Source organism: Nothoprocta perdicaria, unplaced genomic scaffold (assembly GCF_003342845.1).
Source record: "Nothoprocta perdicaria isolate Ctin4 unplaced genomic scaffold, notPer1 scaffold_70, whole genome shotgun sequence".
NCBI lineage: Eukaryota > Metazoa > Chordata > Aves > Tinamiformes > Tinamidae > Nothoprocta > Nothoprocta perdicaria.
In genome coordinates, this window is record NW_020455977.1 from 1,605,613 (window position 1) to 1,618,776 (window position 13,164).

The 13,164-nt window shown below is 37.7% G+C and overlaps 1 protein-coding gene across 1 annotated transcript in view; it reads left to right on the top strand.

Annotated features, from left to right (window-relative positions):
• Window positions 1-13,164, top strand: part of PLCL2 (phospholipase C like 2) — a 91,001-nt gene that overhangs the window by 67,053 nt on the left and 10,784 nt on the right. Inside the window, exon 4 of the mRNA XM_026050814.1 lies at window positions 6,187-6,262. Within this exon, the coding sequence (XP_025906599.1) occupies window positions 6,187-6,262 (76 nt within the window). The remainder of the gene's footprint in view (window positions 1-6,186; window positions 6,263-13,164) is intronic.

A 13,164-nucleotide genomic window follows, 5' to 3' on the forward strand; every position in this document is an offset into this window, starting at 1 on the left:
GAGTATATATGTTGATTGTTTATTAGGGTGTATTTTTCCAATAAGTGGATCATAGATCCGCTCTGGTCTAGGTTGCTTAGCTCAGTACCCCAGGGGTTGAATGTCTAAATTATGCCCCAGGTTTATGAAGATAAGTGATATGAAGTGTGAAGATCCATAGAGTTGTCTAATCTACTTTTGCTTCTTTGTATAACGTCTAATCAGTAAGTTTCAGAGTTAACAAAATAAAATATAATATTCAAATAACCCTAACGTGCCCTGCCTCACTGTTCCCATTATTGCCTCTGGCTCTGTACAGTATGTTTAATTTCATTGTGAAGTCTCTGCAGAGTTAGAACTGTCTTCTTTTAGGTAATAGATGGAAACAGTTCAGTGGTGAAAAGAACCCAGGGAAAAGGTATATCACTGATTGCAATTTAGTATAACAAATAGCCCAGGTAATGCTTTATGGCATGTTTAATTAATAATAGTGTATTCTGTTTTTTAAGATATATTTAAATAGCTAGTGTAGTTGTAAGTCTGTCACAAAAAAAAAAAAAAGATGAAAAAATATAGATGAAAATACAGGGAATAGTGTGGACAGTTTCTTGAAAAGGGGGTATGTTGTTTATTATAAGTTTTTATTTTCCTGTTGTGTAACGGGACAGTCATTCTCAACTGAAAGTTGCAGTTATGATCCAAAACCATAATTGCAGATGACAGCCTTGTACTGGCTTTTTAGTCCACAAGGACAGAAACAAATGTGTTAAGTTTGGAGATTGGGGTTTCAGTGCCAAATGTAAAGTATGAGCTGTTCTGTATTGAATAAAAAGCTCTGATAATGGCAACTTGACACTTTGGGGAAGTCAAGTTTTCTTCATTTTTCATTAAGAACATGAATGATGAAGCTTTTGTGTCCTCTTGCTAATTCCGTTATGGCTAATGGATGACTCAAACTATTCATAGGAACATAAAATAACATAAAAAAAAATCATGTAGCTCACTGCTGTCTGAGGTTGTTCAGTGGAATGCCAATGGAAGATTTAAAAATAAGTCAGATGCATAGCAACTTGTCTTATTTATACTCCACTTTTCCAATTTTGCATTGGTCCTATTCATTTTTCCCAAGGACAATAATTCTCTGCTTTTCTTAAAGATATGAGGTATTTCCTTTTATACATACAGCTTGCTTCATTAAGCTCTGCTTCTTTACATAGTTCTTCATTCTATCAGGTTGAGTTTATAACCGATCAGAATCATTTTGCTCTGACAGCCTAAGTGTCAGGAAAGCAAGGAGAAATGACAGTGCATTTAAAATGGTTTAATGTCATTGTGTGCATAGTTTACAGGGGAGCTCTTCATGGTTATATTATTTGCCCCATCCTCACACTGCCTTCAACCTAGTCTTTCCCAAATGCTCCATTTGTGTGAATTAAGGGAAACGTACAGACAATTTAATGGAGAACTTGAGGACTGCTTGTTCCTTTGGCACATCAGCTTGTGGCAAACCCAATGCCTTTTGGGCTGCTGCAGGGTTAAGAACAGATGATGTCCCGTTTTTTCTCAGACTTTCCAAGAGTTACTTTGGGTAAGTCCCTCATTGACCCTCCTGCACTGCGTCATAGTGAAATTGCAGCTGCTTCTTCTGGAGACAGAACAATTGTGCAATGTATCTGTTTCCTAGAAAATAAAAGCAAAAGAAGGTGATAGAGGAAAGGAAGGCTGGAAAAGTGAAACTGTGATCTGTTCTGATGTTTTTCCCACATAGGAGGAATATCCTGTGTCTGTAAGTTAGAGCCATTATATTATTTCACAATATGTCCTGGAGTATGTACCTGGAGTACTGTGTGCAGTTCTGGGCACCCCAGTATAGGAGGGACGTGGAGCTTCTGGAGAGGGTCCAGAGAAGGGCAACCAGGATGATTAAGGGAATGGAACATCTCTCGTATGAAGAGAGGCTGAGTGAGCGGGGCCTGTTTTCTCTGGAGAAGAGACGGCTCAGAGGGGATATGATTAATATGTATAAGTTCAGGAAGGGAGAATGCAGGGAGGAAGGGGACAGGCTGTTCTCACTGGTGGCCAGCGATAGGACGAGGGGTAATGGCCACAAACGGAAGCGTAAGAAGTTCCGTCTCCAGGTGAGGAGCAACTTCTTTACTGTTAGGGTRACAGAGCAGTGGAACAGGCTGCCCAGGGAGGTTGTGGAGTCTCCTACTCTGGAGGTCTTCAAAACCTGCCTGGATGCCACCCTGTGCCACATGCTCTAGGTGTGCCTGCTKGAGCAGGAAGGTTGGACTAGATGATCTCTAGAGGTCCCTTCCAACCTTAAATATTCTGTGAATCTGTGAATCTATGTCAGTATGTTCAGGAAGACATTATGCTCGAGAGGTTTCCTCTGCATTGATCCTGGAGCAGGGCAGTGTTTTATGTGTAATTATATCATAAATTTGTTTTCTGGCATCGTTGAAGGAATTATTTCTAATATAGACAATATACTTTCTAAAGAAAATTACTGCCATTAGGCAAGTTTGTTTGATGTGATGAGTCCTCAATGTGTGCAGAAGAAGCAGTTAGCAGCTTTGTTTTCTTGTATAGGCATTTTTGGACAGTACTTACAGTAGCACAGAGATCAATTGCTCTTCATTATAAAGCAGCTCAGGACTGCCTGGGCCAAACCACATGCGTTTTTTAATCTGTAATGAAGTTGTTATTGATTATTGTCTTGTTTGCAAGTTTCCAGCAGTGTGCTGCCAGAAAGCTCAGTTATTTTTTTTTCTTTTGTTCGGAGATGTCAAATTTATTGAAATATTTATTTATACGGAATCACAGAACTGTCGAGGTTGAAGGGACCTCTGGAGATTCGCGCTCTCAGAGCGCACCCTCAGCAAGGGAGGGAGCTTCCCTCAGCGCTGGAAGGTCCATCTAAACCTCCCCTAAAGCTCCTGCTTAAGCTTCCTCTCCTACCTCCTCCTACATCAGCCAGCACACGCACAAGTATCCTGGTTGTGCTAGTTTTCTCTTTAAATGTGGTCATTTATACTCAGTTGTTCGAAGACAGCGGCTGCTGAAAGTGTTTGAGTCTTTGGTAACATCTGTATGAATGTTTTCCTGTTGTCCTAATTTTAGTTTGTACTCTGCAAAAGTTCTGTGTTTTGGGACACTTTTTCTGATAAAAGTCATTCAGCAAATACCTGAACACATACTGAAAGATGACAGTATGATGAAGAGCAATGTGACAGTAACATTTTAATGAACTAATCCAGTTTCTTTATTAACCAAACACATCTAAAGGTGGCACAGTGCTCATGCACAGAGCATGCTGTTCATTTCTCTCATTAATGCACTGAATTTAGAAAGAAAACCAGACCAGTCCCTTTGTCATCAGCAAGATAGGGCTGTGTAGTAATGTTTTAACAGCTGTGAGAATTAACCTCTGAATTATTGTTAGCTCAGCAATTTATGCTTAGTGGTCCTGTTAATCTTAAGCATGGCTTTATATGTGTTTTAAAGGAGACTGAGGTTCAAGAAAATAGGTGTTACTGGTAAGTATCAAGAGTCATGTTGGAATAATTTTTGTGCTGTCCCATGAAACACATTGAAAATTTGCAGCAGTGTATGTACATTGTTTTGGATCGGAGAGTATTTAGGCCAAACAAACTTTCCATATCACAATGGTGAAATACTGAATCTGCATGTTATAATAAACTCTTGTTTCAGTGTTAACATTACCATGATGAAAGAGCACTTACACAGTGATTTGTTTTATTTTCTCTCATCTCCAGCGTTAGTACAACTGTCTTGTTTTGTCAATACAGAAAGTAAACAACATTGATATAAACCTTTCTATTCCTCATTAACGTAAATCTGTTATTTCTAAAAATTATGGCAGCGTGCTAGAGTAGAAAGGGTAGGGTTTCTAATCTGCTGAGACTTGTTCCCTACAGTTTCTAAATTAGCAAGTTCATCAAATCTGTATATAAAGTGTATTTTATGAAGGACACATAACAGATAGAGCTGTTGTGTGTCTAGAAGAGAACCTAACTGAGATGACTTCGAAGTTGTATTATTGTGCACAGCTGGTCAGTAAGGAAGAACAGCCTGCTCACAATATTTCTTGCAATTCCTCTGGAACCAACACTTTGAATGGGCAGCACGGTTTGTCTCGTCTCTTATTCATAGTAGTTAACATAGTTAAGACTAAGCCTGTTTTGACTGCAGTCAAAATTCAAGGAATTCTCAAATCAAAGGAGTTCTAACAGGACAATCCCATTGCAGTTACTTATTATTGTGTATTAGCGTCCTGGCAAAACAGGAGCCTCGCTCTCCCAGCATTTCCATTTGCAAATTAATTTTCAAAGCAGCAGAGGCTCAATGTAGAGGGCTTTCTAGTATCTTTTCAGCTAGTTAGTAAAGTAGCCTGTTGTTCAGTATGTAGAAGTATATTTGCAATTTAAGTCAATTGTGTTCTGGCTCTCTTTGTTTAATTACAGAATGAAAGGTGGTTTATGACATACACATTGAAATAGTCAACTTTCTTCTCTTTCAAGTACATTTATAATGGATCCACTATTGTTATTATCTGAATACTGTTTTAAAGGCCTAATTTATAATGAAACGTGACAAAATACAGCTTTCTTCTTGACAGATCAGGAGAAGACAGTTCATTCCTCACAATAGCTTAAATGAGTAAAATAGAGTATTCTCTTCTTTAAAGTATGCTTCTCTTGAAAATACTTCTGGCTTAATTTTTTTTCAGCAGATGATTAATCAGCATAATTCTGTTTAGAGGCAGTATTTGTCTGAGTGTACGTTGTTATTTATATTCACAGAACAATCTGGTGAAAAGTGGTAGGCTAAAGTATTTCACTTGCAGTTTAGGAATATGATCAAGTTATTAATTTTCCCCATTTATTGATGTAATTACATTTTTTTACTGACTTAAAATACAAATGAGGATAAATAGGATAATTGAAAATTAAATACTGGTAAACTGGATGTGATGCTTACATGCATAAAAGTAAAAATTATTTGGCACGATGACCTCTGCATTCTCCAGTTTTGCTGGTTATTTTTTAAAATCAGAACTAGAATTATTCGTAAACACTAAATGTAAATTGCTTAATGTACTTGCATTCTTATTTCTTTGTGTAGCTGAAAATAGTAGAATTCTGTAGCATACTTTACATCTGTGCTGGTGTTCTTCCTCCTCTCTTGCTTGCATACTTGACATGATCCAGAATTTGAGACTCAATCGTCTGCTTCTCCAAACTGATCTACAACCCACTTAGAGCAGTGCTCGAAAAGAAAGCCTCAGTGTAACTTAGCTGACGGAGCCTTGTTCTGGTAGGTGAGAAGGGCTGCCATAGTCAGGTGTCTTTACGTAACATTTCTCTGCTCATAACACCAGTTCTGGTCTCTTATGGAAAAGAAAGTTCCACATAAACACCCACACAAGCAGCATTTCAAACTTAACTATTGTTTCAGTGGAGAGAAATCTCTCTGCCTTGGTGGAGACCAAAGACAAGGGTAACATGTGGATCACAGCCACTGCTTCTCCCTCTCTTTATTTCTGGAATACGTATCCTAGTCGGAAAAATGTGCACAGTCTCATCTTTATTTCTGGGCTTTCAGCTGAGCTTTTGTGAAAAACTTGGTGTTCATGAAGATCAGATACAAGAATTTCTTTTTCTTATCCTCCAATTTCAGTCTTTGGTTGTATGTTTTTCCCTATAGGGCGTTATCTTATACACACAGAAGCCGCAGAAAGGGAAGTGAGGAATGATACTTAGGAAAAAGAAAGTACTGGATGGTGACTGATCATCATCCTGAATGTCAGGGTGCATGAGGAAGAGGAAACCAGCCTACAGGTTGTCTTGCCCAAATTGCCAGAAACTAATTAGTTGGTTAATAGTTGTAGACTTAAATTGTTTGACAGGCAATGGATGGATGGCAATGGAGTTGGTATCATATTTCTGTGTTCACAGATCCCAGCCCGTGAGGATCATGTTTATTATGAAACTAAACTAAATTCAGAGTACTCTTCTGCCAGGTCATGACAAGGAAAACAAATATATTTACTGTGTTAAGAATAAGTATTAGAGTATCAGTTTGTTCAAACTTAATAATCTTCTGAAGTTTAAAAATTGTCATCACTATCATTTTCATTTTACTGATACTTTTGTATATTTTAATTAATTTTCTCTACAGATGATTCAGACTATCAGGACGCTAGTTGAGAATGCAGATAGCTTATATGAGAAGATAGTGCAGTGTCAAAAAGCAGGTAAGTACAACGCTCTCTTCTAAGTAAAATATTACAAATAACTTATTACATCCTTGTTTTTTTTTTTCCACCAAACTATAAATTATGTGCATTCAACTGTAGCAGAAAATAAGAATTCAGGCCTGTACAACAGAGAAAGAACAATTCAAATCATAGGAGATCCCTAGAAGTTTACCTAGCCTTGAAAGTCATAGATACATGGACAGTAGCTTGTCAGTGTATTTATATCTACCATGTAAACATATGATTACAGGAAAGATAATGATGTTGTTTCACACTGAAAACTTTTATCTGCTCTTTTTCAATGTGAAACTCTTCCTCTTATTTCATTGTAGCTTAAGAGGCTTGGAGAACTACCTTGTCGTAAATGATAGTAGTTCAGAGATTTCTTTCCGAGTTTCTTCTGGGTGTCCATCATCGGGTTCAGCTCATCTGTTGCTTCTCATTTTATCTATTCAGACTATAATTCTCTTTGCTGATGCTAATATTTGAGGCAGATGAATGAATCTCTGAAGGGTGAATCTTATGTGGCAGTCTTTTCAAACTGCAAAGATGTGAAAAGGCTTTTTGCTTTTGTTTTTCTGGGGAGAGGATTTTGTGTTTATTAGTTTTTAATGATCCTTTTATATAGTGAAATTCTCTGAAATCTGTTYGTCATATGTTTGAAACAGATTTTTTTGTTAGTTCTTAAACCTTTCACAAATTGCCCTTACTCACTTGATGTATTGTAATAACTTTTCTCATTTGGCCACGGCATTGTGTTTTGAAAGTTACCTTCTTCTGCATAGCAGCCCTGACTACACTATTAAATCCTGCTGGTTTTGTTTTGTTTTGTTTCTCAAGTATTTTTTTAAACAACTTGATACATGTACTCGAGCAATGRGGCATCTCATTTTGCATCAGAAGCAAGAGGTCTAAGAGAGTCAACATGTTGTCAGGTAGAGTGTTTGCAATCATTCTTGCCTGACTTCTTTCAGATGACAAAAGCCTTTTACACACAAATATACTTTTCTGCATCTGATACTCAGCCTGCTGCAGCTCCCCTCATCTCCCGTGTCTTTCTTCCATTGTTCTTCATTCTTCATTCCACTCTTACATTTGCAGAATGTAAGGAATAACATTCTAAGGTGCCTGAGGGTTTTCTACAGAAAACGTATCTGTGGCTTCTGCCATTCTATGCTCTTTCAGGTCACTTGGAAAAAAAATGGCTTGTTCTATTTATTTTAGGCTGTAGAAGATAAATAATCATTGTCTTGCTTCTAGTTTATCTGAAGTACAGAACTAAAAATTATTGTACTCTTGCAGAGAGAGGGCATCTTGTAGAGAGATGSTCTTGTAGACTTCAGTGAGCCTTTTCCCACTCTCTTGGTGACAGTGCGACATGCTTTTTATAGCTACAACAGTATCTCAAGCAGTTTAGTTCCCTTGATGAGASACAAGGCAAAAACTAATATCTGATTTACCTCACTTCAGAATTGTTGCCCTTTTGAAAACTTGGCTTTTTACTAGTTTGTATAGATTCTAGTTCACTTATATATGCTTGATATTGCTGAGTCTTACAACATATTTTACGTAAAATGCAGTTGGGTCAAAGACTCATTTGTCACCTAGGTTAATGGCCTATTCATATTATTATGAAACTACACTGAATTCAGAGTATTGTTCCGCCTGGTCATGACAAGGAGAACGGCCATCCATGGCCATCCGTTAATGGACATCCATAAATACAAATTTCAGCACCAAATGCTGATAATTCAGATCTGTGACTCTATTTTAAATTTACCACAGATATGTATCTCTCAAGTCAGCCTGTGAGTACATGRTTTTAAAACAAAAATGGCTGAATAAAGAGGGCCCCCCCAAATCTGTTGCAAATTTCCTGTGAACATTATCCATTTTGTCACAGAAGCTCTTTTACGAACCCCTTGGACTGAAACCCCTACAGTTCCTCTAATCAGGATCCGTCACTTCACTTTCTGCATAATCTTAGAGCTGCAACCTTTCTTAGTCCTCTRCATAGACAGAAATTTTGTTAGTCCTTCTCACATCTTCACTACAGCATTCTTTCCTTCAAGTTTGACAGTTAAAGTTTTGCCTGCATGCATTATTTTCCTGTTTGCCACATTGATGATCTCACTCTCTGTATGGTTATATCCGTTTTTTCCTCTTTCTCTATCGACACTGAGCACTTCTACTATTCCTGTGTTTGCTCATTTGGTAGCAAGTTTCCACAGCCTGATAGATTGTCGGCCATCATCCTGCTTTCTGCCATGCTGTCCCACCTGTCGCCTGTAAACATCCACAAAGACACTTCCTTTGAATTGGTTTTTAAAACTCTCCCACAAGAAATGTCATCTCGCTAGATTGACACATCCTCCTACTACCTTAACCAAAATAATTTTCTTTGCTTCCTCGTGGAGAAGTGGGAGTATCCCACTCTGTCCATCTGCTCTCTGCTATCTTAGACACAGATTAAAAGTTGTTGGAGCAGGGATTGTCTTGTTTATTCTGGCTGTACAAAATGATCAGTGCCTTACTTCCTTAAGTGATGCTAGTACTAAAAGACACAAAGGTGTAGATCCACTTACAAGGCTACCTCAAAGCATGCTGTAAGTAGTGTCAGGTAGAGCTTCAGGAGAGGGATCAACCATCATGCAGGATGCTGTCAAAGACCAACATAGTGCACAAYGTCCACTACATCTGAGCTGCAGGCAAAAAAGAAATAATGGACGTGCAAGCACAGGAAACACTTTYTGAAACTGAAAAATAAAGTAATAAAATGTAATTTTCCTCAAATAGCTATGTGTCTTAGTTGCCCAGTGTTACAACTGATGACTTTCAGCAAAACTAAACAAATCTTAACACTTTTATAATTTGTTTCTGTTACTTACAGTCTAAATTGCTTTTAGACTTAAGGGTCACCAAAGCAAAGTGTATAACATGTAGGAAAGTGATATTGYGTGTTGTATGTTTTGTACAAGCTGGATGACCATTAATAGAGCAAAAGAAATTGATGCAATTGAATRTACTGACCGACAACACAGAAACTCCGACATCGTCTGTCACGAGAACTTGAGAATCTGAGGCTCCTCTGAGTCTGTCTCAATTCTTCTAAAATCCTTACTTTAGCCTACTGTCTCCTTATGCCCACTTTTCTATAACAGGTGTCACATTGTTTTAACTGCTTTCCACAGACTTGCTCATACAAGCACAGTATCCCAGTGATGATCTGTTAACCTGCTAACCTGTCTCTGATCATTAGGAAAAAGTATAAATAAAGAGCAAACTCATGTCAGTCCTTTCCTCTGTATGTCTTCTAGCTTATTTTCTGTATTCTGCCCTTTGTTTTTACGTGCTCTTTTGTCTCCTTTTATCCTCTGTACTCTGCCTTTTTTTTCCCTCGTTTGTCTTTCTGCCCTAAGCAGTTCTCCTACTCTGCTTCTGAATTTTTCATTCCTTTTTCTTTTTTTTTCTCCTTTTCTCTTTTTCTAGTTCTTCTCTTAAGTACAGCTCCACAGCAACTCATGCAGTGCTGTGGTTGCATACGCTCCTCAGCTCTGCACTTCTGTGCCTCTCTTGTGCCTTCAATATTCATGAAATCACTGCTACCGTGGGAAAAAAAGTGATCAGCCGGACTTAGATAGCATTTAAATAGACACTATTCTTTTTTTTTAATGCTCAAGTCTCTCTCTATTGCTCTGCTCTCCAGCCATGTAGTATTTGTTCATGTATTGCTCCTCATAGCTCACTGTAAGACCTCGGATGGATTGTCCCATTTTTTTTCTGTGAATCTGCTATATCCTTGCAATTGGTAAAGGATGATGATTGCTCGGATACATTCCCTATACTTTCTTAGATGATCATRTTGATCTCTCCTCTTGCTTCCAGCTTCCTCTTTCTGCCTTTTAGTTTCTAATCCGAAATGTTAGGGTCTAATTGACAAATCAAATGATTTCAGCTGCTGCCGTTCAYAAGTGCATTAATGAGAACAGATTGAAGCTTATCTCTATCATTTCTCTGATGGAGATAACGTGTCCTGGTTTTCTTTGATGTACCTGTCAAAGGTATCTTAGCTAAATGTACTTCCCGATAGAGACGTAGCACAGATAAATGCACCTCACCATTATCTTCACCATTCAGATAGTTGTCTGCTGAACTTCCAGCACGTACTAGCACAGGTGACTATGAAGATGTGGTCATATAGGCTAAGCATGGTGCTTACAGCTGAGATACCAGTTCTTAGGCACTGGAGACTTTGCATTCTGATTAACACATCTAGAACCCTTCTTCACATTCTAGAACTTTTCTGTGGTAGCCACATTATAGTTCTTTTGTAAGTTTATTTTTCCTTATAGATGTATCATTGAATGTCAAACTTGCCAGATTCTAGAGGGCAAACATCACAAACACAGACTTCTGTATTGTTCTCCTAGGGCAGTTTTTCCTCCTGCTTAGAATATGTTATATTCTGTACCAGAATAGAGCTGTAGGAGACTGAAACAAAAGTCTTACTTTTGGATAGTCTTTGTCTAGCATAGACATATTCAGAAAACTAATCTGTGATTTAAGTTTGTAGTTTGTATAGTTTTGCAGTTGTGTTCTTCCTGCTAAATGATTGAAAAGACAAGATGGATTCTATCCCTTGAGATACAGAGAATTGCCTGAAAATAGTAGAGACAGCAGATTACACAAATACCTCAGACATTTTAAGTGCAGAGGATCTGTTGAAGGGCTGTGTTGTTATTCTAACTCCAATCCAAAATAGTAGGAAGTGAGGATGAGGTTTCTTCCTTTTATTCCCTGTCAGCCTGTCTGTATTACATGTGACAATGCAACAAGTACAAGAGCTGCTGACTAAGACTAACTTTTCAAACRTATCTGTAGTTGGGTAAGAAAAAGCAGAATTAGCAGAAGTGTAATAGTATAGTCAAAAAGCAATTTTTCTARTATATATCTCAGTTAAAATGCTGTACTTCAGAAAGATGGACAAACTTTCAGATACATGTTCCTTTTATCACATCTTAAAGAGTAATAGCAAATTAGAGGTTCGGGAAATGTCTCTGGGTTTGACTTCGTTGTTTTAGTGAGACAGTTTGAAAGGAAAAGGTAGCGAGCTTCTGTGGAACAGCAAATGATATTAAGGAAAGGAAAAGTAACGTTCCTGTGGGACAGAAAGAGATAGTAATTACTATTGCCAGTGAAGTAACGTGGGCTTAGCAGGAACTGAAGAGTGGGAGAAATTATAATGTGCCATAAATCAATGCCTTTGTTAAGGAGGTGCCTTCTAGCATTCAATAAAATTAGAATATTTTTTCTTAGATTTATTATCCTCTCTTGAGGATCAGGGTTGACAAGTAAAGGATGGAAACTGTAGTCTGTAAAAAAAGAAGTGTTCCCCCTCACTCTTAAATCTGGGTCTTGGTTCTTTATAAACAATATTTATTCATTCTGGTACATGGTGGTGATATATATTTCACCTGCATTTAGAAATGCCTTTCTCCCTGGAGGAGTATCTTTGTGGAGGAAAGTTTCCACAGATCAGAAATAAGGTACTGTGGATTGTATTTTCCTAGAAGACACGTTAGAATGTGAAGGCCTAGTTTTTATGTACTTTGTAGGGTTACTTTTTGTGGAGATACACAAACAATGTTCTGCCGGTCTTGTTTGTTTTGTATTTTGATACACAATGTGTTGGCTTTGGTATCTAGAAAGTTAATGTTTTTGTAGGAGTGTTCCTGAAAGTGTTTGAGGAGAGTGAAGCAGGTAACCCAAATTCTTTGGAAGTAGCTGCGCTTAATTAAATTGAGTCTGGATGTTAGGATGTCCTCTTGGTAACTTCCTGGCAGCCTCTGGTCCTGCAGCTACTTCGAATCCCCTCTGACAGTAACTTACAAAATAATTGCCGGGTTGCTGGGCCACCTTATGTCCTTGTGGTGCCCCTGTGTTAAAGAAAATGTCTGATGTTGAAAACTGACTTACTGTGGTTGAGTATGGAACTGCATGAGTCTGAGTTGACATGGATAAGAAGGCTGTCCTGGGCAGAGCATTTTTTTTTCATATTTCTAAAAAAATAGAGGAGAATTGGCACCAAAATGCGTTTTTAATAGTATATAACTATATTGGGGGTTGCAGAACAGTTCCAGTTCCTAAGGAGGAGCTGTTTTTTTCCCTGCATTGCCAAACTGGTAGAAATAATAAAAAATACTGAGCTACTATTATTTAGTCAAATATTAATCTAAATATTTCAAAGGCAAATAATGCAAGTTTTTAGCAATATCTGTTGTTTATAAAACATGTCTCCGAGTAGAACTTTATCCTGAAGAGAGAGATTGCACTACAAAACTGATGCATCTGAAACACATGGCAGCAATACAAGCATTATCCTTGCTCCACATGTCAAGCATTAGCAAAAATTATTAACATGAATATTATAAGATCACACAAAAGTTATGAAAACTTTTGTATATGCTGAATGTATTTGTGATAGTTAAAATATTGATGCAAAGTTCAGGACCATAAAATAAACCTAAAATTCAGATCTGGCAGTTGTTCTGACAAGTGATGGCTCAAAATTCTTATCTTCTTAGCTAGTCAAGATTGTTGTGGTGCCTTGTATAGYTTCTCATTTAAGAAAGAGATCTGTTTTAATGTATATCATAACAATAAGACAGTCTAGTATGTAAGCTGTCATATCAGTTCTTGTTTAGTTTAGTTGGCAGAGCTCAGCCTTCTGTCTGGTCCATCAGAATATGCTGGGCATAAATTATCTAAGTTTGTGATCTCCACGAAATACTATTTTTAAGGTGCATCAAATTTGCATCTGGTTGAGGATTTGGCTGGCTGCAGAAACACAGAACTGGAAGTGAGTCCTGAAGTCTACTCCCATTTTTATACCATTTTTA